The sequence below is a fragment of the Anser cygnoides genome, chromosome 9 (assembly GCF_040182565.1).
Source record: "Anser cygnoides isolate HZ-2024a breed goose chromosome 9, Taihu_goose_T2T_genome, whole genome shotgun sequence".
Lineage (NCBI taxonomy): Eukaryota > Metazoa > Chordata > Aves > Anseriformes > Anatidae > Anser > Anser cygnoides.
This window is the reverse complement of record NC_089881.1, coordinates 12,957,756-12,984,807: the sequence shown is the minus strand read 5'-3', so window position 1 is coordinate 12,984,807 and position 27,052 is coordinate 12,957,756. Positions and strand designations below refer to the sequence as shown.

The following is a 27,052-nucleotide window of genomic DNA, read 5'->3' as shown; positions in this document are numbered from 1 at the left end:
TTTACAGGGCAGTTTGTTTTCTTCTCTACTTACACTGAGTTTGGAGTTTTCTTTATTTTTCCACTTTAAGGTATGGATAAACTCCAGTTCAGTAGTCCTGAGGAATGAAACCTTGCTTTGAGCCACAAAGTTCACCATGGTCTGAAGCAAATATGAGGAATATTGGTTTGCCCTACAAGCAATCATATGTAATCTGGCAAAAACAAGTGCTCAGGTTTTATGGATGCAAGGGATGTGAAAACAAGATGAAGGTAACTTCAGGTCATCAAAGCAAGTATTCTAAACATTCTCTTTCTCATGCAAAGGCAGAAAAAGCCATGGCATAATGGTACAAGGAATAAGAAATGGCCTTGGTATTTGTTACTGCACAGTGTTGTGCTATTTATGATGGCCTTGTGCTAGTGCAGCTGTTGGTAGAGTTAACATGTGAAGCAGAACACTGGCTGTGACACGGATATTTCATCTTCAGCGAGTGCTGGAGACTGAAATGATGAGCAGAAAGGTTTGCATTTTGTCTCCGTACCTTCCACTTCCAGAAGCTGATGAATGTAGGGGTCAAGGCAATATGTCAAAAGCAGCTAATGAATTGTCAAAGTGAAACTTGCTAACTGGAAACTACTAAAAGTGTATCTGCCTGGAAGCAAATACCACTTAAATTTAATAAATTGAGCGATACCCCTGACTGAGTAGGTATTCCCTTAGCTTACTGTCCTGCTGTTACAGCTATTTAGGTGCCATATGCACAAATTTTATAAATACAAGCAAGTGTAGAAATATTACAAGTTGTTTGCAGTGCAGTCACCGCCTTTGCCTCCTCTGTGCCTAATTATGACCTTAAATAACAGTGACTTCCAGTCTGTGTGGATGAAAACTGTTTTGAAAACCTCTCTGTTGGTTTGTAAATATGCTGAATAACGCATTTGCAAACTAACTGCTAAGAAATTACAAAGGAGGTAGTGCATGATGCAAGCTCCTCTTCTTCCCTGCAGTCACACAGAGAAGGAGAAGCTTCAGTGACCCTAATACCAACCATTTACATGCAAGGAGGTCACCAAGAAGACGGGTCCAGGCTCAACACAGATTATGGCAAGAGGAGGAGAGACAGCAAGCACAGCAGAGGCTGTTTGCACCATACCCCAACCGCAGCCACACCAACACCAGAAACCCCCCAGCAGCCCACAGCAAGAGCTGGGCTAAGGCACCAGGACTCGAGTGGGCCCTTAGAGCTGCAATTCAAGCAGGGTGTTGGGAAGGGCTAACTTTTCTGGTGTGACAGACTTACACCAGGTCAGCTGCCAGCAGATAGCTCTTGGACATCCAGTAAACATGCATAGCCTCATGCTGAGGCATCACAGGTATCAGAAGCAGTGACATTAGTTGACGCTGATGGGACAGACCAGTTCTGCTGAAGGGCGGGGAACTAGTAAACCAGTACCACCACAGGCACACCGGGCAAACCCCAGAGCAATCGGCTAGGCTGCTGCCGGCCTTTGGCTTTGTGGACCACACCCCACAAAGAAAGAACACAGTTTGGGTAACGAGCGGCCGTGATGAGAAAAGAAACCTCCGCAGGAACAAAGCCCGTGCCCACAGCCCCACACACCAGTAGGCTGTGCCAAATAAGTCGCTGCTTAGTAGCTCAGCCCTACATTTGATATTAAGAAGAGCGAAAGCTGGAAAACACCAGTATTTCATCTGTTTTTTACCATAAAGCAGTAGTGGTTTAGCTGTACAAACCAAGGCAATCACAGCTTTCACTTACTGGTGAGCTTTCCCAGTAATTGCCAGGTACCACGATGAAGTCGCCTGTCACAAAAGCCTGGCTGATGGCAGGCAGAAAGGCTGCAGCAGGAGCGGCCCCGGCAGCTGCTCCCAGCTGCGTGCTCCTGGGGGCGCACGCCAGGAGAAGCACAGAGGTGAGAGGTTGCCTCCCTGCACCCATGGGGACTGGGACCTCCCAAGGCAACAAGAGGCCCCTGTTGCATCACGGCTTCAGCCCCCCCAGCCCCCATGGGGAAGAGCAGGTGAGGGGTGGCGGGGTGGTACCCCCCCCCCCCCCCCCGAGGTCCCCTGGGGACTGGCTGCACTCCCCGTGGGAAGCACCTTGCCAGCGGGATGCGGCCAAGGATGGACTTCTGGGACACCGGCTGCGTGGGCCCTATGGTGCCGCCTTTCACCTCCATGGGTAAGGCCAGCCACAGCCCCTCCAGGAGCACGGCCATCACCCACCCTGAGAGCATTGCAGAGCTGCGCCCCTGCCAGCCGAGGCTTACCATGCAGCCAAGCACCATGAGGGCAAAACTTGGTGCTGCGCCCCCGCTGTGGGGTGCCTCCAGGCAGGCCTCTGCCACTGTGGCACTGGTCAGGGTGACCCGAAGGGCTGGGAGCTGGCAGGCGCAAAGGGTGACCAAGCCTTCACTTGCTTCCCAGTGAGAGCCGCCATCTGGGACACCGTGGCTGGCTATGTCCAACAGCAGCTCCTGCTGTGCAAGGTGGGCTCACACCCTTCTTCCCCTCTGCCTGGGGGCTCCAGGGTCCTGATGCTTCCCTGGCCAGGAACTGCCATTAAGCCTCCCCTCCCCAGAAGAGAGGGACCTCCCCTTAGGAGACCTGGCCAAGGAAGAAATAAGTCTTGTACAAGCGGGGGCTCAGTGCCAAGCTGAGCCTTGTTGCTGGATGCCCCTTGAAAGCCACAGGACTGAGGATGCTGCTGGCTCCAGCACAGCTTTTACGGAAACCAAGCAGAGTTGACAGCTTGTGTTCAGCACACCAGCAGGGCAGCCTCTGTTTTCCCTCCAGCTATCCTCACACTCCTGCCTTGCTGGGTCCATCTGCTGCTTGCAGGGTGTCCACATTCCCACCCTTGGTTCCTTTGACACCATCCCTGAACAAGTCCGGGTTCAGGCTGGTGACCTGACGGTGCAGCGCCCTGTCTTCCGCCTGGCCAGGAACCTGTCTGATGCCCACCAGCTGACGGATGACAAGGCATATGTGCCAGGTGAGCTGTCCGCCTACAGCCTTGGCTCCTGGCAGCTCAGGGAGGTGCATGTTCCCCCACTGCATGGCCGAGGTGACCAAATGTCTCCCATCCCTCTCCCAGGTCGGAGAGTTGCTGACAATCCTCAAACAGAAACTGCTTGCTGTGGAGCAGGTGTCACAACAGGCTCCTTGTGTGCCATAGCTGCAAGAGCCAGCATCCCTGAAAAACTGCCTGGAGGGAAGCAGGCCCCTGGAACCTGCTCCGCTGCTGGCTCCAGCCACAGCTCAGCACCATGTCCTCTGCAGCAAGGCATCCCCCGAGAGCCTGGGGGCTGCTGGGGTGTGGGTGTAGCCTGTGTTACTGCCCCATCCCCAGCCCTCCTGTGCGGTTTTCCAGGTGACAAACTTCTGGAACCCCTGCGGTACACTCACATAGCTGCAGCCACATTTGTGTCTGCAAAAAGAGTGATGGGGTGCATCCAGGCCACCATGTCCCTCTTCTCCCGCTGCATTGGGAAGGGAAAGAATGTAGCGCTCATCCTGAAGGACATTGGCATGCTCCTCATTGAAAGACCACGAGTGCAAATGAAATACTACCGTGACTTTCTGGAAATGATGATGGGGAAGGACACTCTGAAAGAAGCGCTGTTGAGGGTAAGCGTTTTTGTTCTCCACCGCTGCACCACACCCTTTGCAACCCCACTGCCACACACCTGCTAGCACTGCTCGCTCCTGGGCACCCGTGGGCTGGGTAGCCCCTTGGGAACTTGGGCCTTCGTCTCAGCAAGGACTGGTCCCTGCATCAGCATCCCAACTGCTGCGCTCACAAAACACCAGGCAGTTTATGATGCAGCATCAAGGCTGCCTGCTCATTAGGCAAACAGGCTATTGGGGAGGCGATGCGAGTGTTTCAGAGAGGCAATGTGGTCTTGTAGCAGTGGGAAGCCAGCTGTCCCAGTCATCTCCCCAGCATTGCATCTCCTCAGCTCTGCACTCCTCTGTTGCAGGTCCCAGGGATGCTGGACTTGGTGATCCCTCGCACAGCAACTGCAGCGTCCCTGACCTGCTCTGGGCACGTCATCATCTTTCCAGAGTGAGTGCGCATGCCCGAAGCCCTGGGCTGGTTCTGCTGGGCGGGCACTCAGGGCAGCCTCGTGCGAAGATGCTCTTCCCCACGACTGCCCTGGCTGCTTTTGCTTCTCACCCCTAAGTGTGCCTTCACACAGGGCCCACAGGAGATGGGCTGTTGCATGCATCCCTGGCACACAGCCATTGCCACTAGGCAGAGCTCAGCGGACATACAGATGAGTTTAGGCAACACTCCTAACTCAGAGCCTGGGCTGCTCCGCTGGGTGCTGCTGTGCCCCAGGACAGTCCCAGGGCCGTGCTGTGCTCTGCTGCAGAAAAGGATGGCCAAAATGGCTCTGCGAGCAGATGAGAGCTGCCAAGGCGCTGCGGTGCCTTGAGTCACACCAGTGTCTTCTCCTCACATCCAGGTTTGAACTGGAGAATGTCCATGACACACCGCTCAGGGACTACCACAATAGCCCAGGAAAGCGCCTCAATGAAGGCAGGCAAAAGAAAGCTGTGCTTTTGCGACCTCCCAGGCAGGATGAGAAAGGTAATGTAGCAGCTAGTGTCTTGCCATAGCGTGGGGAACCATTTGTTCCCATCTGATGAAGCAAATCCCGGTGCTGGTTGCAGAAAGGCTCCTAACTGGTACCAACACGTCGTGCCCCGGGTACACCGGGAGCAGAGCCTGGAGCCTGGCTTCCTTGGAGGGAAACCACCTCCACCAGAAGAGACTCCAACAGGCCACCAGCACCCAGCCGGGAGCACAGCCCTGGGTAACAGCTCCAGGAGAAAGGTTTGTGGCACAGGGGAGGCCCCAGGGCTCCCAGAGCTCGTGACTGCATAGCAAGCAGAACAGCCCTCCTACCTGTCCCCAGGGCAGGCAGTGGCATGGCCACGTGCTCCTGACAAGTTTTCTGCTCTCCAACACCAGGGACCCAGCCTGAAACGCACCTCCTTGGCCATGAGGGCCTTTCTCCAGCCAAGAGAAAGACGAAGGGAGTGATGGGGCAGAGCTGCGTGCCTCTGGGCAGGTGAGGCTTGTGCCAAAAGGCAGGTGGGACACCAGGGCTTGTGCCTGCGCGAGAGCTGTTTCCCTCAGTGCTGGAGCTGGCTTCCCTCTGGCACGCCACTGTTGCAATGTGTGAAGGCAATTGTGTGCAGGCCAGCTTCTTGGATCTCCACTGTGAAATAAAAATGCATCTTCATCTCACATGGCTGACTTCTTGCTGGCTTTGCTTTTCATGCTAGTTCAACTAGTCCATGTCCTGCCACTTTGACAGCCCAGGGTCATCTTTGTGCTGCCAGCAAGTGCCAGTCAGGGACTCCTGCTGCCTCACGGCCAGGCAGGGAAGTGTTGAAGGAGGTGAGGGGCAGGCATGACCCGCAGGGACGCCTGCTGGTGCCTGCGCCCAGCCCTGCGGCACCCTCTGCCACCAGCCAATGTGGCAGCCCCATCTCCAGGTCCCTGGCCTTGTCCTCTCTTGCCCCTTACAGCTTGAATGCTTGCCTACACCCTCCTCAGAAGATAATCACTTCCATGGCACCACGCCTGCAGCATTACTGACAGTCAGCAAGACTACTGCTACTATATCTAGCTCTCCAATGGAATATTTTCTGGGTATTAGAAGCCACATTTGTTACAACAAAAACAAAGGGCAAGGTAAGATGGCTCTCAGATCAATGTTGCATTGTTGCTGGTTGCAGCAACAGGCTTCCTGTTAGGGAGGCTTCTGTCCTTTTGTAAGAAACAGCTACAGGAACAGGGGCTGTACAAATCCGATCGTTTTACAGTCGGATCCCTGGGCTCTGAGGTTGTTTTCAGCTTTTTAAACGGTGCTCTCACAATCTAGCAGGCACTAGGACCTGCCTGAATCCTTTACTCCCAAGCCTGCAGGGAGGGAATAAATATAGCCCAGCCAGCTGGATGAAGGACAGCGAGGCTGGCGCACATTACTGCTGGAGGCAAACTGCCCCCCCCCCATACCCCGGGGCAAGTGCTGCTCGGCGGCAGCAGTCGGGGAGCTCTGCGGAGGGGTGCTGGTGGCACCGTGCCCTTGGCTTCCAATGCTCCAACTGGGCAAGGTGACCGCCTCGCTGCTCATCAGCAACGCCAGAACAGCCTGCGATGAGGACCTGCTCGCGCGAGAGGGGGTCACCTTGTGCGTCAATGTCACCAGGCAGCAGCCATTCCCCGGCCTCCAGCAAGTCCAAGGCATTCGTGTTCCTGTTTTTGATGATCCAGCGGAAGACTTGTATAAGTATTTCGAGCAGTGCAGCGATGCTATAGAAGAAGCTGTCCGGAGCGGTGGGAAGTGCTTAGTTTACTGTAAGAACGGCCGCAGCAGATCAGCTGCTATTTGCACTGCTTACCTGATGAGACACCAAAAACTCCCACTCCAGGATGCCTTTGAGGTATTGTACTTATACCTGCAGTTCTATTTAGACATCTTTTGGGTACTAAATGCAATGCTTATTATGAATAATGATGATTTCTCATGGAAAGACTTCTCCCAGCTCTTTTGGTGCTCTCACCTGTTTAAGAACAGTTATTTAGGTATGCAACATTTGAATATAATTCCACTGTAATTTTTTTCACACCCCCACTCCCCACACACACTTGGACAAATAAGCCTTCAATCTAAGGTTTCTGGGACAAACATAATTACAAACGCAGATATGCTTTAACACTGGTAGCAAAGGACACACTCCAAGTTGGTTGATTTACGATCATTTCCCCTATCATTTCCTTATTTATGATAAGTGAAGTTAAAGACAGAGACATGAAGCAATTCAGTGAAAATAAAAGGAGTATTTGAAGAAGTTGTTTTCCAGGATTTGCTCTTAAAGCTGTCACATACATATCATCTACGTGACATCTCAATGTAGCAAAGAAACATCTCTTAGGCCTGCTAAAAAGTGAGAGGCTAGCTAGCTACAAATAATAGCACCTACCTTTTATAAGGATTCTTGTATAATAAACAGGACTTGTGCTCTACAGTCTGTTAGTCTTCACCCATTTGGGTGAATATACATATATATATGTATAATTTAAGTGTCTAATTTAGGTAACTGCTTTGCCCTTACTACACACAGCCTTTCAGGTACATGGCAAAGTTTCACTTTGTGAGAGAGATTCACATTTCCAGCAAATTCAACAGCTCCTTTTCACGTCTTATCCATGAATCCATACTTTGACAAGGAATGTACACCAGGTGGTTTTAGCAAGCACAGAGTGAGGACATCAAAACTATCGATTTATTATTCCATCGCAAAATCAAAGCCAAAGCAAATCTCAAAAGTCTCAGAGGAAGAATCAGTTTGAATTATAACCTCCATTGCTTCTACAACATCTCTCCTTTTTTCTAGACGGTGAAGGCTGCCAGGCCAGTAGCAGAACCCAATGCAGGATTTTGGTCTCAGCTACAGAGATATGAAGAAGATTTGAAAATATCAAAGCAGTCTGATCTGCTGAACAAAGGACTTAACTCGCTTTAAAATATCTTCACGAATTGCTATTGTCAAGTGGCTTGCTACAGCTAAACTAGAAAAAAAAATCACTAACACTTCTCTTATCACCAATACATAAAATGTCTTACTCCCCAGACTGAGTGGATGGTCCATTAAATTCATTCAGAGCATTACTGTTGAAGAAAAAAGGGCAGATAAACAGGGGAAAACAGCAAAAACACAAAATTGTTGAAAGGGATATAAACAAACAGATGAAAGTCATGGTATCTGCAACGTTTATTTTCCCCTGAGTAACACTGAATACGAAGATAATGTATTGAATGAACGAATGAGTTACTACATGGAGATTTTTACTCATTTTTTGGTTTTCATTAAACTTCTCAGTGATGTCACTAGAAGATCCAATGCAAGACCGAGGAAGCTCTGGACTGCTCTCTCACCTACAGGATCATAATTCATCTTCATGAGCTGAAGTCTCTGGTGGGAAGCTGACAAAGGAACTGCTCCGCTTGAGATCTAAATTTTCCTTAATTTCAACTAGACTAAAGTACCATCACAAAACTACATAAAAGTCCAGAGGACAGAATATTCAGGTGATGGTAAGGTGTTCAGCTCCCACCTTGCAAGTTAAGTGGCTTTTCTGCTTTTGAAATTATTCACCAATACACCAAAGGGATGATTTTAAGAAGAATAGTTCATAGTGGAGGGATGACACTGGCAACACAATAGTAATTATCACTTCTTTTAGCTTTATTTACTAAGTTTAAAAAGATCTACAAGTGCCCAAATTCATGCTTTAATGGGTCAGTTTAACAAGTCAGCTGTTCAGCTGTACTTGTATGCAAGCAACGTGGCTAAACTATTTTTTCTAAGAGTACTTGCAGGTTGCACTGCGAAATTATCTATTTGGATAGACAAAGAAGGAAGGCTCAGGAAGATGCATGAAGCTTCTAAAGAAGACTACTGCTATGTTTTGCCAAAAGATGTTAAAAGCAGAAAGAAATACCAAAGTATTTTGTTGAAATGTATTAAAACATTTCTAATTTAAGAGGGAAGTTATGAACACCGAGAACCTACAGAGTGAAATTCCATTCCACATTGCTCAAAACATAAGGAAAGTTAGTTCATCTTCATGTCTTAAGTGCTTACATAAGCCAAACATATGCTCCCAATAGTGGAGTAGTTTAAGGCAGAAATTCTAAAGCTGGAATCACGACAGAGAATAAAGCAACTGATGAATGAGGCAATTCAGATGCAAGAGAAGTTCCCAAAGTGAGATTGCTGGAAGTTAAAATAGAATTATTTTAAAACCTGAAAACGCAGAAATAAAAATAAAAAATCAGGGCTGTCTTCTAGGTACAACAAGGCGTAGTCTGACCAAATGCTTTCTCCACTCCCAGCTGTGTTTGGTTCATTCTTGCATCATTTATCTTTCCTAGCTGCATTCCAACCAACAAGGAATTAGTTGCACATCTGCAGATATGGAGGCGAATGGAGGTTTCTAAAGGATTTTAAAAGGTTTCATACATTTTGACTATATACATAATATGTATTTCAGTATACCATGAGACTTCAAGCCCTGGTACGTAGACTGCATCTTCATTAATAGCCAGGATGCTTATCATCAAAAAATCTGTTTCAGTCAGTCAGTGGAATAAAGCTTTACTGTCAAAAGCCAAAGCTGCTAAACGTTAATGAAAATACAATACATTTCTAACAGTGAGCTATATTAACTTGTAGGCAGCTACAGCATATGAGTTCCACATTTTTTAGTTTTCTGAAATAGAAAAAGTTGGTCTTGATTATCAGGATGTACCACACTCTGTGATTCAATTTGACCAGGCTTCTCAGCACACAGACAATCTTCATGCTGCAGGATTTCATTCTCTGTAGAAACCTATTTCCACTTTAAAACCATTTCCAGGAGGAGGTGCTCAGATGTAAATCATCTCCAAATTAAGATGAAAGATAGCAACTTGGAACCGAAACACTGGAAGTAGTTCACTTTGCTAATTTAAATTCATAACCTACTAACATTACAAGTGATGTAAAAATATCAGTTTAGACATACTCCTTGGCACTTGTGACTGTCTCAGAGTTTTTGGTGTAAATTTGCTGCTGAAGGGCTGGCTGGCCTGCTGAATATCTGTATTTGCTGGCACTGTAAATTAAGAAAAAAAGATAAAAAATAATAGGCATTACACTCACAGCCACAGTATCAGATGATTAGGAAGATACTCATTATGGTCTGTATCCAACGCAGTGATAACACATGCTTCGCAAAGGTGCAGAAATTAAAAGCCTGTTGTTCTCATCAGTCTTGTAGTTAAGGGGAAGGAGATGGGCTCTTCAGCTTGTGGCACAACTGTCTCTCTGGTAGCTAGAAACGAACTCTGAATTCCTAACTAACATGTGCCTTTCCTTGAGGCATTTTAGTCAAGCACCTAAAGCACAAAAGAATCTAGACTTTAATACCTTTGTGCAAGCTGCAGTTCTTAATAAAGGAATTGAGATGATGAGAAAAGAAAACAGAACTATCTTCAGCCTAACCCCTTCATCTGTCATTCATCATGTTGAATGTGTTTTGCCTTCATCGGTTTTACCTGATTTCTCAAGATATTTCAGGGTATTTGGTACTTTGTATCAAAGCACGGTGAATCAGATCTAAAGTCCAACAAGGCTGATAAAATATTACCATAAAAGTTCACTGGTTTCAGATTAGGCAACAGAGTGTCAGAGGAACACTCTCACTTACTAGGTGTTTTGACATAACTTTCCTAAGACTAAATATAGTAGCAGTGATTGTGCTTCTTCCTTCTGTGTTATGATCCTCTCAGGCTTAGCCAGTACATCCTCCAAGCTATTTCAGTTCTTCTGGGTTGACATGGACAGTAGAGACTATTTCTGGCAATTTCATCCCTCTCTTTGAGTAAAGGATTTTCTGTATGTATGAATAATTAAAGATTGGAAAAAAAATCCAGGCAAGTTAAATATGTAGGCCAGAAATCTTGATTTCTCTGATTTGATGCACACTAAAACATTCCACAAGAAACAAGAAGATATCATACCTTTCTAACAATCAATTGGATACGTTTTGGGAGGAAAATGCCATTACATTTTCTTCAAATTAAATGGTGTTTGACCATTTTAATCATAGTGAGTATCACAGGATAATTTAATTACAATACACTATATTCTTTGATATACTTTTCTTCGGGCAAAACATAGTTTGCTCTTTAACTGCACATTTTCATCACATAGATATTAGATGCATCATCAGAATTATTGAAGACTAGCTATAGGTGACTGCTGATTGCAGTCAATTATCAACAGGTAAAGCATTTGGAAGGTACAAGTATTCAGTACAGCATCACCCCCATCACAAGTCTGTGATACACTGGAGCACTGAATTAATACGTGGAGTTTCCTGTTTATATGGGTGCAGATTTAAACCAGGGTGAAGGAGATAATAGTATGCAGGCAGAAAATGGTACATAATCAACAGCTACTATTTTAACTGACAAATTCAAGATTACCTGTATTCCAGTTTTTTCTTCCCTTTGCATGAGCAGGTTAGGAAGATACCACCAAGTATATAAAGAATAGATCCAGCCCAGCCTAAGTACAGAGCATCTCCTAGTTCGTATCTGAAACATGAAAGATTTTATGGAAGTAGCATATAACAGGATCACAAAGCCATTACTTCAGACTGAGCCATAAGCTACACAAAACATCCAAACAAACAAATTCCATTCTGGTAGAAGTCAGCTCACCGAAAGGTACTTCAGGAGATAACAGAGGAGAACAGATCTGGTTTCGTGTCTGTTCAGTAAAACTCTTAGGTGCATATTCAAGTGCTCTGCCAAATCGGTGACAGGACAGAAAGTACTGAGCAACATAAAGACAAGTAGCAATAAATAATTATGTACATTCAATAAACTGTTGATAATAAAAGAGAGAGATTGAACCTTAAAACAGAATCCATATAAAGCAATTGGTACGAGTACTTTGAAAGGAAAAGAGGAAAAGAAAAGTTGCATGCATACTCCTTTACATATGCTGAATTCCATATCAGTGGTCTGACTGTTACTCATCAACTGCCTTTTCTCCATCAGAGACCTGCCTCTTCAGTCCCCAGCAGAACGAAGCTACTAAGAGTCAAACCAGCACAAGGCTACCCAAAAACTGAAGAACTCCAGGACTTCAAGATAGCATTTGGGTAGGGAGCATGCTGAGCATAAATAAATGTGACAGAAGCAGACAAGAAAGAAATTTTGTCATACTTTCTCAGACCACAGAGATACACCTTTTTTGTACATATAGTCTTTGTTCATATATAAAAATGTGTTTTCCTCTTTTTGTCAAGCTCCTGTCAGACTTTACCAGGTTCAGTCAGGTCTAATCTTTGAGTTAAATTCATTATCTGTGAACTTCCTGGACTGTGGAATTTTCTGGAGTGTCTAGCTCTGTACAGTAAAACTGGGAACTGTTCTTTTTCATTTTGGGACTGTTCATAAATGTATTTCAGCCACAGAACCACAGAGAATGTTGAATATTCATTAGGATATGTAATTTTGTTATGAAACTATATAATAAACAATCAGCCTTTCCTGGTTTTCCTACTAGAAAGGAACAACTAGTTCTATACAAACAGCTACTTACAGGCAATCCAGTATCACGTACATAGAAAAACAATTCCTGTGGTTAGCTATTCCTCATGAGACAGACAGTAAGTAAGTAATATTTCAGTTTCACAAAATAACTTCAGTGGCAAGGCCAATATAAGGACAAAGTGTCATGGACTGTGCAGAATGTATACTGAAATCAGATTGTTTATATTCCTTCTATTTGAAAATATAAAGACACTACTTAACAGTGTCAATGCTTCTAACTCCAGAACTAGCTGGTATCAGGTAGGTTTCTAAGGTTTACACACATTCACTGCTCTCTGTGTTCCCATCGTACACTGGAGCCCCAAGTAGAGCTCACGTCTCCGCTGCTTTAGGCAGTATGCAGACACAGAACAGAGAGATAATCATTACCTCAAAAAAAAAAAAAGGGAAAAATTGCTGTAGGAATACTAAGGAACAATCAGAGAGCATCGACTACTGCATGCAATGGTCTCTGCTGACTAGTTGCCTGAAGATAGGAATGCTGTAGACATCATACCAAAGGGAAGTATAATAGGATGGATCCATGGAGGACTTAGGTTCACTTCATAGTTGTATGAGAAATTCCTCTGAGAATTAATAGAGGTTAATATTACTAATTTGCTTCAGTCATACCAGAAAAAAAAAAAAAAAAGTAAACTGAAAAACAGATTTCCCAGTTTCTTAAGACTGAAGATCAATACTGGCCTGCAATTGAAATTAAACCCTTCTCACAGACTCCAAGGAGGACAAACTTCCTTAAAAGAACAGAGCATGTCCAGCTTTACCAATGATCAAAGTTATTTCACCAAGAACTGCTTAGTAAACTGATAGTCTTAGGCATGAAGTTTAGATTAAAAAAAAAAAATCTTTAGCTACTGAATACAAACAATCTAGTAACTGATTAACACACACTGATGTTGGAGCCCAACAGCTATAAACAACTATAAAACTTGCTAGCTATTCTACAAACTGCAATTCCTTATCATCAGTCGTTTCAATCCTCTAACGTATTTATTACTCTTCAGATAATTCTCTCAAGGGGTCATAAAGCAAAACAAAGAAGTCTTAGAAGTGCAATTTCATTCTCAGAGCTTGTTTGGATATGCAAGGAAAACTTACAAACATCCAAGCAATTGCAGGAAGTACTTTGATTCGTAACAAAGCACTTCACTTCTGACTTCCCTGAACTGATCCTCAAGGGGAAACCTGTAAAACACTTCAAATATGATCCTAGGAAATAAAGCTTTATAGTTTACTGAGCTAAAAACTATATACTTGGTAGAGGTGCTGGCAAATTATAAACCTTCCCTCTTCCTCAACCCACCCCTCTCATGTTCCGCAGACAATGTGTTATTTGTTTCACTCACCCTTCTTCCCTCTTTGAAGGAGACACCCCGTCACCTCCCTCTACCCTTGCTCTTCATTGATAAATCCATTTGCCAAGATAAGCTATCCTAAACGGACGTTTAGTTTTGAAGATTGTTGCTTCTATATCAGGTAAGAATAAGGGTTTTTATGCCTCGAAACTTGGCTGTGTGCAACTGTATGAGCTGATAGTCCCACAAACTTTGTGTCATTTTAATTCATAAGACAATCCAACATTGAGCTGTTATTATATGGGGGGGATTGACTTCTTTAAGACAAGCAAGACACCTCAGTGGTATTCTTTATCTACCTACAGGCCTCTAGCACTCAGTTCAGGCTGTTTTATGTACTTTTGTTATATTTGCTTGTGAGACTCAATTAAGTCTACATCTCAGTGCTAAGAAAAATAAAAGGTAGAAGTCTTAACTTTCTTTGTCATTTAGACAAAATATATCCATGGCTGTTTGTATATCTGAGGCATTTAAACATCTTACACTATTACCAAAAAGGGAGCAGCACCACAGGTTAAAACATGAAAATACATGTTTGAAAAGTGAACAAACAGATAGTAAAGGCTGTTGGTACTGTGGCCTTCCCAGAAGCAGGCGTCAGCATTTGAACAAAGAGCAATGAATGATGGAGAGGGCAGACACAGATCATGAAGGACATGAAAGGGAACAAATGCAGCATATATTTGATGCCAATGAAGGCATAGCCATGAAAAAAACAAATATTTGAAGTGACAGCCAGGAACAATCCTGCTTCCAGCATTCATAACCAATAGTATAGCATAGGAAACTATATTTGTCAAGGGTACATAATTAGCAATTTCTGCAGTTAACATACATGGTAAAAACTGGAATCAGATGAGAAATACATGAGCCTTAGCTTGTGATCATCTAACCCTTATGTGGAAGTCTAGAGGGAAGATGCCTAACTTCTTAAGGCAGTTCACCAGGTCCCATCTGAAGTTGCAATAGACACAGTCAAGAAGTCTGCTGCTCTACTCACCACAGTTGACATGTAGGTGAATAACTCAGATTGTTTGCCTAAACCTCAGATAGCTAAACTAAGATGAAATGAATGCTTTCCTTAAAAACTGGGAGGTAAGGATCTAGCAGAAGTGCCATGAACATAATGTCCAAGATTATGAGCCAGTATGACAGAATGGTGATGCTGTACACAGAGAGGACAAAAGAGATGTATTTATTTTTTGCACTGTACCTGAGGATTAAGAACAGTCTTTTTTCCACAAATGGAATTGGAGGGAAAAAAAGCCGTAAGGAAAAGAGATTTCATGTTAGCATAAGAGGGTTCTGAAAAAGGACAGTAGATCTACCATTGTTTACCAAATCCGTATTCCACTGTCCTCTGTGATATCAGAATACCTACACAGGGCAAACAGATAATCAGGGGGACAGAGAGAGGCTCAGACAAAGATACAAGCAAGAAGAAAGGAATCACTTTGGCTCAAGCACAACAGCAGATCAAAAAAATATCTTGCTGGGAACTTCAGCACTATTAAATTCAGTTCTGGGTTTTGCAAACTGAAGAAGATCACGAGTTGCCAGTACAAGGGAGCACTCTGTGCCAACAACCCAATACAAATTTGGGGTTGATACTCCCCACACATTCACTAAACCTTCCAGGGAGACCTCTCCTCCCTCCCCACCAACAGCAAACAGCTCTGAGGTGAAAAATTTTCCTGACAACAAATGTTTCCTTCTGCAGGGCTGCATATCAGGATCCAGGTTCTGAAACACTGGAGCAGCTGAGGTTAGTCCTGCCATTTAACACATGCTGGAGTTTGGTATGACAGATCTATTAACTTACTTGGTTCCAGCGTACAGTGTGTCAAAAAACTGAGCAGTAATCATCGCAGCATACCAAGAAACAGCCACCATCGAAGAGAGACCTACCAGAAAAAGTTTTAAAAGCACACACTTGAGTGAGTCCTTTAACTTACAGACGTTACAGCTATAAACCAAGAGTAAGTGTTCATTTCATTTAGTCTAGTTGTGAAAGGAATGCAAAGTACTGATCGCATTCTCACTTCAGCTTCGATATTACCTCCTAAAATAAAGAGAAATCCTCCCGTGACAGCAAACTTCATTTTTCCATCTTCATCACTTAGCCCAATGTTTGTGCATTTTAAACCAAGAAGTGAGAGCACTGCAGCTATAAATCCCAAAAGGACGGAAACAATCATCAAGGCACGGCATGCCTGAATGTGGACTGAGTGAGAAAGAAAAAGAGAAAACAAATAAGGATTTATACAGAAATTACATTAAGCCTATACTGCCAAAGTATAAAAGATAGAAACAGTGACAAAATTACCAGAAGAAGCAATGAATCTTATCCAACCTTAACTGAGGATTTTACTTCACAATCTAGAAAGCTCAACTTACTGCTGTCTTTATCTTAAAAATGAGCTTATTGAACAAGATAAAGTCAGTTAATTAATCAATATTAATTGTAAGAAATTATCCTAAGCCCTGACATTGGAGGAAACACATACGACACCTTAAAAAGAAAAAAATATATACATAAAAAGCATTTGGTAGCTGACTAATTGATTTATCAAATGCTTCAAATTGTATCAAAATGTATCAAAAGTATAGCGCTAACTATACATAATCACGGTGTTAATCTTCTGCAATACTGCTTTAAAAAAGGTCCCCAGTTCAAACATTTGTGACCTGGGCTAATGGTGTGCTGAATTCAAAAGCTTTAAATCTGTTTCAAAAAAAAAAAGTAAGTCTGATATTTCCCGTATACAAAACACAAAAACGAACGTATACAATAGAGCCCAGCTGCCAATAAGGAAGCCTTTACAGTAAATCTTTATGGTCCTTCTGTTGAGACATCACCCCATGAACAAAGACACCTTTTTTTTTTTTTTAATCTGACATCTTCTGCTGTAATAGTTTCAGATAAGTTTCTGAGCAGCAATTTGATACACACCTAAATTAACCATGATAATTTCACTCCGCCTTGGCTCATATCTGTGAGTGCTACAGGCATTTCTTGGAGGTCTCACTATTTGCTTAGCTCTCATTGATCCAGCCCGACTCTCTTCCTCTATCCTGGTTTGCCTAGCTGTCCCCTCGACTTTTCCTACAGTTCTGTGTCTTCTAACTTATTTTTCAGTTGTCCTTTTATAAAACCTTTTCTTCTCAATTCTTCTCAGTTCTGCAAGCTGCTTTTTCCCTTCCCCTTTCCTCTGTCTACACCCCTCAAGCATACTGACATCTCCTTGACAGAGTAACTGACCTCTTCAGTGGATCACATCTAATCTCCACAAACTCATTTTCAGAGCCTGGCCTGTTAATTCACTTTCTGTCTGCCCCCATTTTTCCTTCGTGCTAATTCCATATTATTATCAGCAATTCTCCAGAAGCATTCCTGTTGTCTGCCTTCCTTTCTCTTTTGCTTTACCACTTCCACTCATGATGCTCTTTCCTGCCTCCCTCAGACGGCTTTAAAACCCACTTTTTCACCAGCAGCTCCCAACCTGATGTGGCCCTGCTGCCCACACCTACACAGGGAGCAGCAGTACAGCACTCTCAGGGAGGCAGTACTTGTGTAAATACCTCAGTGGCAAGATGCTGTGCAGTGTCTTGGACAGTAAGTTAAGAACCGACCCGTTAAGGGGGTTATAAATGAACGAAATGCATACTTGCACGAGCACCCTGCAGAGGAGAAAAACCTCATCCGGCTGGTGGTGATGCTAAGGAGTTTATGCAGGGTATCTGTTACGGTCCTATTAATACACACATGCATTTTAAAACCAACTGTTGGGTAACAACTTGCTAGAAAGATTGTTAGATAACTGTTAGAATAATGAAAAGAACAGATTATTCCCCCAGCATGGACACAGAGAGCTTCACAGCATTGCCGGGCTAGTTCCAGAGCTGGTCAGTAACAGCAGTTTAGTTCAGACTGAGAAAGAGAATTCAGTCCCTCATTGCCACTAATGCTGTGTCAGACATTCTTCAGATTAGGAAGATTTCTAATGAGTTGTATTGTATACAATTTTCAGTCTCAACGTGGAAAAAACACTACTCACTTCTTAGGTAAGAAATAGTATTTATAGCCCCTTTATGAAAAAACTCCAGATAACATTGGCTATCAACTACTGCAAAAGAATGCCCTTACAATAATTCCATGCAAATATGGAACTCCCACAAGATGTGTTAAAAATTACTTCTATTAATTCTTTCCATGCGATGCTAGAAAAGAGATTACACTATATTTAAAATGCCCACCAAATTAAATGCTTGATCAAGCGGCTTCATTTGCTTTATTTTAGAGCCCTTCCTAATGCATTCCACACATTATGTCAGTTAAAGATTTTTATAACTTCAACCTACAAAGTCTGTCTTGGCCAGAAAGACGTTATTTTCCAGTACTATCAGATCACAAAACCAAAAATCATACTATTTTTTCCCCAAAAATTCTTAAGCAATATAAACAAGACTGCACAAAGTCACATACCAGGCAGAGCAAACATAGAGTCAAATACCCTGCAGTTGGATACTCCAGTGCTGTCTTCTGCACAGCTCTTCCAGAGGTTTTCATACAACGTAGATGTTGTGATCACACTACCATGTATACTGGAGACTTTCCAATAATTATGCGGCAAAGTAGCTCCAATAAGTGCCCATCCACCCAAACACAAAAGAAAACCAACAATTTCCAGTGCAGCAGACATGCTTGTGAATAGTAACAGTTAAGTATCCCTATAATTAGATTATCATCAAGTGAAGTATTTCAGAAGCCTCCTTGCTGTTTTACCTCTGGGTTTCACTCCAAAATGAGGCTACCTTTGCTCTTTGCTCAACCCCAGAGATAAGGCTTACAGTCTACGACAATAAGAAGTGGGAGTAGTTCATGATAAATATATTACTATTAAAAAAACTCTACCAACAATATTAATTACTTTTCTAGTGAGAAGTGCCAAATTGAGCCTAATCTTACTCTCAGCCTAGAAAGTCTAGCCAGTATTCCTAGAAAATATTTTGTAAGAGTGGTGATATTGGCAAATATTTTCTCTCTTTCCTTCTCTTCAATCAACTAAGGTGCACACATGACTAAATTTGCTTGTAATTTTGTTAATGATCTCAAATTTAAAAAAAAAACAGCTTTATTGTGTTATTTTCTTGGTGACAAAGAGCTTGAAAACAGGAACACTTTTTCTGTTGCCAGAAAATTTAGCACATTTTTGGAATTATGGTCATAAGTGATCCACAGCAACTGTACTGCCAGCTTCTTTCATGAATGTTAAGTCTGTGGATGAATGGTTTTCATTAATATTTCACAGTCCATCGATCCATAGTTACACAGTGCTAAACAGTCCCACTGACACAGGAATACTACTGTGATAACGTGCATTCCATAGAAATGAAATATAAGGGATAGAACGAACCAGTGTGACAGAACTATCTCAAAAGGAGTACAATGATGAAGCAAAATAGCTATATGAGAATAATACATACCAGTTGATTGTATCTGTTCTTCAGATTATTATAGCATTAAAAAATCTATTCTAGACAAAGTAGAAGTATGTTAAACTTCGTTTGCTTGCTTCTGCTCTTCACTAGACAAAATCATATACTCAATTCACATCATCCACTAATGTTAATACCTTAAACAGCTTGTGTATCCAAGCAAGGTTAACCATCTCTCATAGTGATAACCTGCTCTTATCTCCAGGAAACAGAGTCACAGTTTCTTCATAAAATCACTCTGCTATGACACAGCATGGTAGCAAAGTCACGACATTTACATAAATACTCCCAGAAGGATTAGTTGTTGTAAGAGCCACAACTAGCCCGAAGCAGATATACCTGTTTTTTCAAAATTCACTGGTCACTTTGAGCCAAAGCTCAAAGGTCAGTAAGTTTTTTGCGAAAGGTTACTACCATGCCACTGTGATGATTTTCCTCCCTTGGCAGCCAAGAGGATCTTTGATTTAAGTAAGAACAGATTGGGCAGCATAGCCAGAATGACCTTCAGAAGTGATCTTCTCACGTGGTTTTTCCTTCCGCTAAATCACTGCAATTTGAAAATGATGGCACAGTAAAATGAATACACTGTGGTGGTATATTGGAATATCTGCATCCCGTTAAAAACCCTTCAAAGAGTCTCAGATTAATTTATCCACACACAGATGTTACTCTGGCAACCTCAGTAATCACTTCTGGTCATATGACTTCCAAAGCTGAGTTTAGTTAGGAACCTGAATCAAATGTCCCCAGATTTTACAATCCTGCCAAGGACTAAAAAATAATTTTAAAAAGATCATTTAAGAAATTCTCTCTTCCTAAAGGCTATTCAGAAGGCTATTTCAACAGGCAATCGTAAAGCACATGTATAAACAGAACAGATTAAACTGTAGACCTGGAATGCACAAGCTTTTCTTATGGGGCACTAGGCATTTTAATCATTCCCTTAAGGAAGACGCTCTTCTTTAAAGAAAATAAAAATGCTGTAGAATATAGGATTGTTATTCCCTAAATTTCATGAACTATGGTTTGGTAAGTAATGGGCTTGCCGGTGCCACTGTGCAATAGTATCTGCATCATCAGAATAAAAAAGTTGGTGTTGATAGCTTCACGTCTACAACATCCACGACTTAGGAGCTTTACGTCAGCCTTGGTCCAGCTGGTTGGGTGAACTGAATGCCCCCAGACGGCTGGCAGTCATGAGGTGCATTCCTTGAGAACTTTTCCCTACTTCATTTCAGCCAGGAGGGATCCAGTTTGTGCACTCCAAGGCCACTCCACAATGCAAACAAATGCACTCCATGTGCAACAAATGGAAATAATTGGAAAATTCACTATAAAAGCATACTCCTGCTGCAAGTAAAATGCTAACGCAGACATACCAATATATAGGCAATATACAATCAGAGACAAATTGCTACTCACCCCCCTCTGATATTCTCAAAACAGAGCATGCAATATGGCTGAGATAGGGCTTACAGGCAGAAATAGTACTTTTTTTTTTTTTAAATCAGATTCACCAATACAGGAAAAAAAAAAAAGTAATGAAAATATTAACACCTTAAATGTTTAGTCAACAGAAGCTTGTAACTTTTCGATCACTTCTGTACATTTGTTTCAAGACCCAGGAATGCTGACTTAGTGCTGTAAGAAGAGAAACTGCCCTGCAACAGACAGCAAGAACTCTCCAGACAGACACATGACCTGTCTGTTGGTTGTCACAAGGAACCCCACGCTGTTTTTAGGTGACAAGCAGTTCTTTGCACAGCTAAAGATGATCCACTGAGCCCTGCCAGCCAGGAGTCCTCACCTATAGTTCTGGGAGGAAGAATGAAGGAGGTGCCCTGGGGAAGGCGGCTGCTTCAATGCAGCAGGAACTCCTCTGTTCCTGTTGAATAATTTTTTTCCATGTTGGTTGCAATGAAACTGCATGAAAATATAGGAGGCTGTGCCACATTGACTCTGCTTGCCTCTCTAACAGGTTGGAGGCACCCGTTTCTCCCTGGTAGGTGAGGCAAGGCTGCCACACCATTGAACGCATCCATGCCAGCTTGCTACTGCACATGAGAACAGAAGGACTATTGGCCCCATCATTCTGCTTTCCAGAAATCAGATCTAAGTTTCTAGATGAATTTTAGGCAACCTGTTATCTACATAAAGCAAGTCTTGAAGAGGAGCACTCTGACAATGGGTACCAGAGAGGCAGGAAAAGCTGATTTGTTTCTGACTGAATGATCAGAGTTTTTAAAATCCTTGGAAGGATATAATTTGCTTTCTGAGGCTACAAATTCTGGCCTCATTACAGCATGCTGAATACTTAAGCTGGCACTATTGTTAAGAATGCAAATGAGGTCACTGGACTCAGGGTCCTGAGGAAGACCCATGAATCTTGAGAGTTTTCAGGAAGTCCCATTTTAGAGATCTGTATTACACAGTTAGGTGGTTCTGACTGCAGCAGAGTCCATGTCTTATCAAGAAAACCACATTTTCAAAGTCTGTGAGATGTGGTATTTGTAAGACCTGCTTCCAGTCTTGAGCACTGTGTGTTGAGAATAAATCAGCTGGAAAGAATCCAGAAAAACAGCAATGACAATAATCATGGATCCATAAAAAAGGGAACACCTGAAGAAATGCTTCCGTAACATAACGCGCAAAGTGACTGCCCAATACTGAAAGCTGAAAACAAATACATGGAAAGTTCTGTTTAAGACAAATATCGTAGGAAAAGACCAGTTTTCCAAGGTTATACTTAATTTTTTCTACATGCAATCTTCCGAGGAAAACTTACATGTCAGTCCTTTCTAGTCCTTTTCTATAAAAAAGGTGTTTACAGAAAAATATTTAAAAAAAAAAAAGAATAATCCAAACAAATAATTTTCAGTTCTTAGAACGACAATTCTTCTTTTTCTCTTTGCAGACAAACCACCACACTAGCACATTAATTCTACCTCAGAAAGCACAAAAGTACTACTCACATAGACATAGTTTATTTAAGCTAGCCACCTCTGAAAAATTCTAGAACAAATATACAGATTTATCACAAAGTCAAATGAGTTCTGGAATATCCAAGTCCTGTCTCGCACCAAAGAACAAACACTGACACTTACTGACATATTGCCTGCTTGTAGTTAAGAATGAAACTGAGTAAAACAATATGATATGGTATCAAAGCTGCCATACTTACTGACTTGAATTGTGCGGTAAAGTATATGGATTTCTCTGGGGTCCTTTAACCTGCCTGCAAGTAATAAAGGACAAATCCTGTCCATACGAGAACCTCTGTGACAACTGCAGTATATGCTGTCCAACTGCACTAACATACTGTCCAAAAAGAAGGAATAAAAGCATATCCCTGGATTTTATATACATATATACACTTACTATCTGAACTCAACATGTAGAGAAACTTCTTGCACTGTGTTGATCCAAAATCAGTAACTGTGCAGTCCATCCAAAGACCTTCAGAAATCCTTTCTGCAGGAACTAGCACTGCTGTAGTGTCAGAAATTTTCCATCTGTTGGACATGGTAGTGACAAGTAAAATGGTGAATCCTGTTAAAGCCAGCAGCAATGCACACATTTGTAACGATGATGCCATTCCTCTGACTGAAGTTGTTTTCAGGGTAGCCTCCCAAAATTTCTGATATTATAAACCTGTTGAAACAGTTTATACACATACAGTAGGTGGACTTATCTTTACACAAGTCACAAGTCCTTAGGAAAACATCACAAAGATGCCAACCTACAAATTTACCACACAAGAAAGATGTAGAACTGGAGCCTAAATCTCACGAAATAATTGGAATACTCGGATATTCCATGACACCTTAGTATTTGTTTGGGACACTTTTATTACTGTAGATGTTTACCCCACAAACTACCAACACGGCAAAACCAGAAGACCAAAATGAGGAATTCTCTATTTTGAAATTGCAATGCGTCACCAGTTCTTTACTTGTTTGCTAACTCAATCTTTTTAATTAAAACTATCAAATGCTTTTATAAGTTATTCACTCCCTGATTACAATGCCTATTGATACAAATTAAAAGCAAAATACATATTGATACTCACGTTTATGATACGTTTCTAACCTCTATCATTTCCTGCCAGACAGTAATGTCAGCACTTTGTGAGGATCAGTTTGATCAAACAGAAGGGTAAGTTTTGTACTCTTTAGGACCTTTCCCCCCATTCTAAAAATCAAGGACCCAGGGCTATAGCACTGCCCAACTGTTGCACAAAGGCTCAGACATGGCCTTTTGCTACAGCAAAGTCTCAGTGAAATGGATGATTCAACCAAGAAAATTACAACAAAATTGTGCAAGTTACTACCAAAAAGCTGATATTAACCTGGTAATCACTGGCATATAACTTGCTTTGTCAGTGCCACTGAGCTGCCCACGCACCATCAGATTCCAAGGAAATACAGAAAAATACTGTTACAATTTTCATAATGAGTGTTTTACTTGAAGCTTTTGCTGCACCTGCCACAAAGACACTGTTTTCATGAAAACCTGCATTTACTGTAAGACAGGCAAACAACAGAAGACAGGATTTGCTTTAGGATGTAGCCCACACTGCAATGGAATATACAAGTTTTATGCATTAAGAAGAAAAAAAAGAATTCAAGCCTCCTTCCATAATTGTTCATTTTAAATGACTACAACACATTGGGAATTCATTCACACAAGGGAAGCAGGATTACTTTTATTCCACTCCTAAAAGCATGTATATTCCACTATGAAAGTTTAATCTCCTGTTGAGGAGGGAGCACTTTTCTCTCAAGTGGTTGTGTAACCTCTTCAAAGCACACACAACTGTCAACAGAAAATATCTGAAATAAATGATAAATGTAAATTAAGCAATAAATTTAAGCAGACTTCGTACCACATGGGCAGACTGATAAATCAAATGACTGCTTCTGTCTTACGTTACATTGGTATGACCCAGGCAATCACAATTCACTCCTAACAGTAAGGAAAATAAGGTAAAACTAAGCCACCACTATGGGTAGGACATAGGTGTAAACATAAACCTCTCATTAAAATACTGTAATTTGAAATATCATATGCTTCAAAGTGAGGAAGCTTAGAAGTTAGATTCCACAAAAATACAGATGAACAACCTTCCTCCACCCAGCACACTTAAAATAACTGTCTAGTATTAATGTGTCTGCTAAAGGTAATATAACACAGAATCATCTAGGTTGGAAGAGACCTCCAAGATCATCTAGTCCAACCTCTGACCTAACACTAACAAGTCCTCCACTAAACCATATCACTAAGCTCTACATCTAAACGTCTTGTAAAGATCTCCAGGGATGGTGACTCGACCACTTCCCTGGGCAGCCCATTCCAATGCCTAACAACCCTTTCCATAAAGAAGTTCTTCCTAATATGCAACCTAAACCTCCCCTGGCGCAACTTGAGCCCATTCCCCCTTGTCCTGTCACCAGGCACATGGAAGAACAGACCAATCCCCACCTTGCTACAGCCTCCTTTAAGGTACCAGAGCCTCCTTTAAGGTACCAACAATAACACCCATGAGCTCTATACTGTGTGTAAATATTCCAAAGTAAAATGCACAATGGGTCTGAAACTAGAAGGTGATATTTCAATTCGATTTACATGGCAATGTAAAGTGGGAGGACGACTAAACCCTGATGGCGTGGTGCATGACAGATCAACTGAAAGATATCTTATTTTCCAAGCATGCAGAGAAAGCCTCTACTACTTGGAAAGTGAAGCACACAGTGCTGGTATCTGAATCCTTAGGGAGCAGGCGGTGGGTCTGGTCTCTCAGCAGGGACTAGGAGCCCGGTGGGGCACTTATCAATAGGACATACGAGGCAGGAACAGATAGCCCTACAGCCCCTCCTGAAATGCAAGTCTCCAGTGGGTATAACAAAGGCCAGAGGAAAAAATAGGGGGAGGGCATTTATTTGTTTAAACAAATCTACTTCCCTTACATTCTTTATATACTCCCAGCAGCATTCAAGCCATGCAACCAATACAGATGCCCCCAGCCCAGTGGATCACATTAAATACAAAGGTGTGGTTCATGATTTCAAACATGCCCTGAGGGAGGACAGAATCTCCCTGGCTCCCTCCCAAGGGAGCTCCAGCAGCACTGGAGGGCTCTGCAGCTTCTTGCTGCTGCTGTTCTTCCTGTTGTCTTCTTCATGGACTACCCCTGCTGCTGCTATGCAAAACTCAAGGGACAGTGCAGACAAGATACCTTATCTCCTCTGGGCCCTCAGTCATGCATAAGACTGCAGTCCCCACAGGATGGTCATGCTGATTTCTTACTGCTTGCACTTAGTTCAGACAGTGAAAACCACTGGCAAAAGAGAAGCTTTCAAAAGCAGCTTCTTTCAACTGACACAACATCTATCCCCCTCTTTCAACAAGTACTGCACACACCCCTTCAGGACTTGGTGCTATAACTTTTACTAGGTGCTATAAACTTTCACTGTTTATAGAAATGAAATGATAGCACAACAGCAAATATGCTTTGCAACTATTCAAGTATGACTGACCACAAAACAATGTTTTATGTTTAAACAAATACGTAACACCCAGAGCATCATCCCTAGCAAACTGCACCCATAGGCCATATACAACTAAGATCTGTAATGTGATAAAAATAAGCCCTGGGGACGAAAAAGAACACCTTAGTATGAAAAACAGCACAGCCAAAATGTATGTGGTTTGAACACAGGACAGGAAGAGTTAACAAAGAAAAATATTTAAGTCACTTAAACAAACAAAGCACTCTTGATAAGGTCTCTGAAAGAAAAAAAGGAAAAAAAAAAGTGATAAAAGACTCTAAGCTGCAAAGTTAAATCAAACATTTCTTTTTACTTCTTTTTAATTTTGTTGCATAGAAAAACAGAGAGCGGATTACCACAGTTTTCACGTACCTACACATGTGTGTTTTTTAACACCAGCAACATATAGCTTTGAATCTGCTAATCATTGCTTCATTCAAGCAAATCCCGAGGCTGACCCATGACCAACAGTGCAATTAGAAAGAGATAAAATACAGATTTAAATACAGTACTAAAGCACATAAGCAGTCCTCCATCACAAGCTTACAGAGGTTTCTTCAGGTCATGGCCTTGACTTAAGAAGGTAAAATCTTTCACTACGTGTTAAGAAAAAGGGAAAAGAGAAACAACCTCTATTACTTTCCCCTCCACTTCCAAATGATTTGGCTTTGTAACTGTATTCTTGAAGCAGGTGAGCTTACTAATGTTCTAATCAAGCTTGTAGTCACCTGCAGTTCCTAAAATATACAAATCCTTCCCATCTTGCTATTAACTTTCCTTCCACACAATGAATTATAGAACAACTGAGGCTGGAGGGAACCTCAGGAGATAGTACTGAGTCCGACCTCATGCTACAGCACCACTTTACAGATAGGCTGGGTGGCTCAAGTCTTGTCCAGTCAAAACATAACCGACTCCAAGCCTGGAGATTACAACTGCTTTGCATGTGAAATGTTTCCCTTACACGCATGCAGGACTTTTCCTGCAGCAACATGTGACTATCGCCTCGTTCTCTCCCTGTGCACCTCAGATAAACCACTGTTTGTTGAACTGTTTAATTTTGGCAGCTCTGCACTCTGATCTCTCATGACTGAGACGTGACTGGCATGCACTGCTCTTTGTTTTCTGATTTGTACCTCTACAGCAACGTATGTAACCAGAAAGGTGCACACTGCTTCTTGAAACTCAATTAAGCTATTTTCAAAGCAAATACGCTTTTTTTTTCCTTTCTCCATTTAATAAACCGTCGGTCTTCATGGCGCGCTGCTCACCCCGTGACAGCTTTTACTACCCCGTCACCGCCTGGGGACTGCTCTTCGCCTGCACGACGCCTGACGAGCCCTGCCGGGAGGCTGCGCCACCACGAGCGGCCCTGTGCCAAAGGGCCAGCCGCGAGGGGGCGGCGGGGCACCGGGGAACACCCGAGCCGAGGAAGGCGGCTGCCTGAGGGGCAGCT

The 27,052-nt window shown here is 42.7% G+C and overlaps 2 protein-coding genes across 4 annotated transcripts; one reads left to right on the top strand and one right to left on the bottom strand.

Annotated features, from left to right (window-relative positions):
- The first annotated feature begins 2,057 nt into the window (after nucleotides 1-2,057).
- DUSP28 (dual specificity phosphatase 28) lies at nucleotides 2,058-9,835 on the top strand. Its single transcript, XM_067002597.1, has 7 exons — nucleotides 2,058-2,998; nucleotides 3,377-3,633; nucleotides 3,987-4,072; nucleotides 4,476-4,600; nucleotides 4,684-4,846; nucleotides 4,985-6,465; nucleotides 7,420-9,835. Exons 6-7 carry the CDS (start codon nucleotides 6,118-6,120, stop codon nucleotides 7,546-7,548), a joined length of 477 nt encoding a protein of 158 aa, XP_066858698.1. The 5' UTR covers nucleotides 2,058-2,998; nucleotides 3,377-3,633; nucleotides 3,987-4,072; nucleotides 4,476-4,600; nucleotides 4,684-4,846; nucleotides 4,985-6,117; the 3' UTR covers nucleotides 7,549-9,835.
- On the bottom strand, nucleotides 9,351-27,003 carry LOC106039201 (claudin-15-like). 3 transcript variants are annotated; one of them, XM_067002593.1, is made up of 6 exons: nucleotides 26,868-27,003; nucleotides 22,427-22,699; nucleotides 15,609-15,773; nucleotides 15,372-15,453; nucleotides 11,058-11,168; nucleotides 9,351-9,682 (listed from the first exon to the last, which is right to left on the bottom strand). In XM_067002593.1, exons 2-6 carry the CDS (start codon nucleotides 22,641-22,643, stop codon nucleotides 9,583-9,585), a joined length of 675 nt encoding a protein of 224 aa, XP_066858694.1. In that variant the 5' UTR covers nucleotides 22,644-22,699; nucleotides 26,868-27,003; the 3' UTR covers nucleotides 9,351-9,582. The 3 variants fall into 3 exon arrangements, with proteins under 3 accessions (XP_066858694.1, XP_047933322.1, XP_047933323.1); XM_048077365.2 differs by lacking the exon at nucleotides 26,868-27,003 and adding an exon at nucleotides 23,118-26,638; XM_048077366.2 differs by lacking the exons at nucleotides 22,427-22,699; nucleotides 26,868-27,003 and adding an exon at nucleotides 18,036-22,406.
- Between the last annotated feature and the right edge of the window lie 49 nt (nucleotides 27,004-27,052).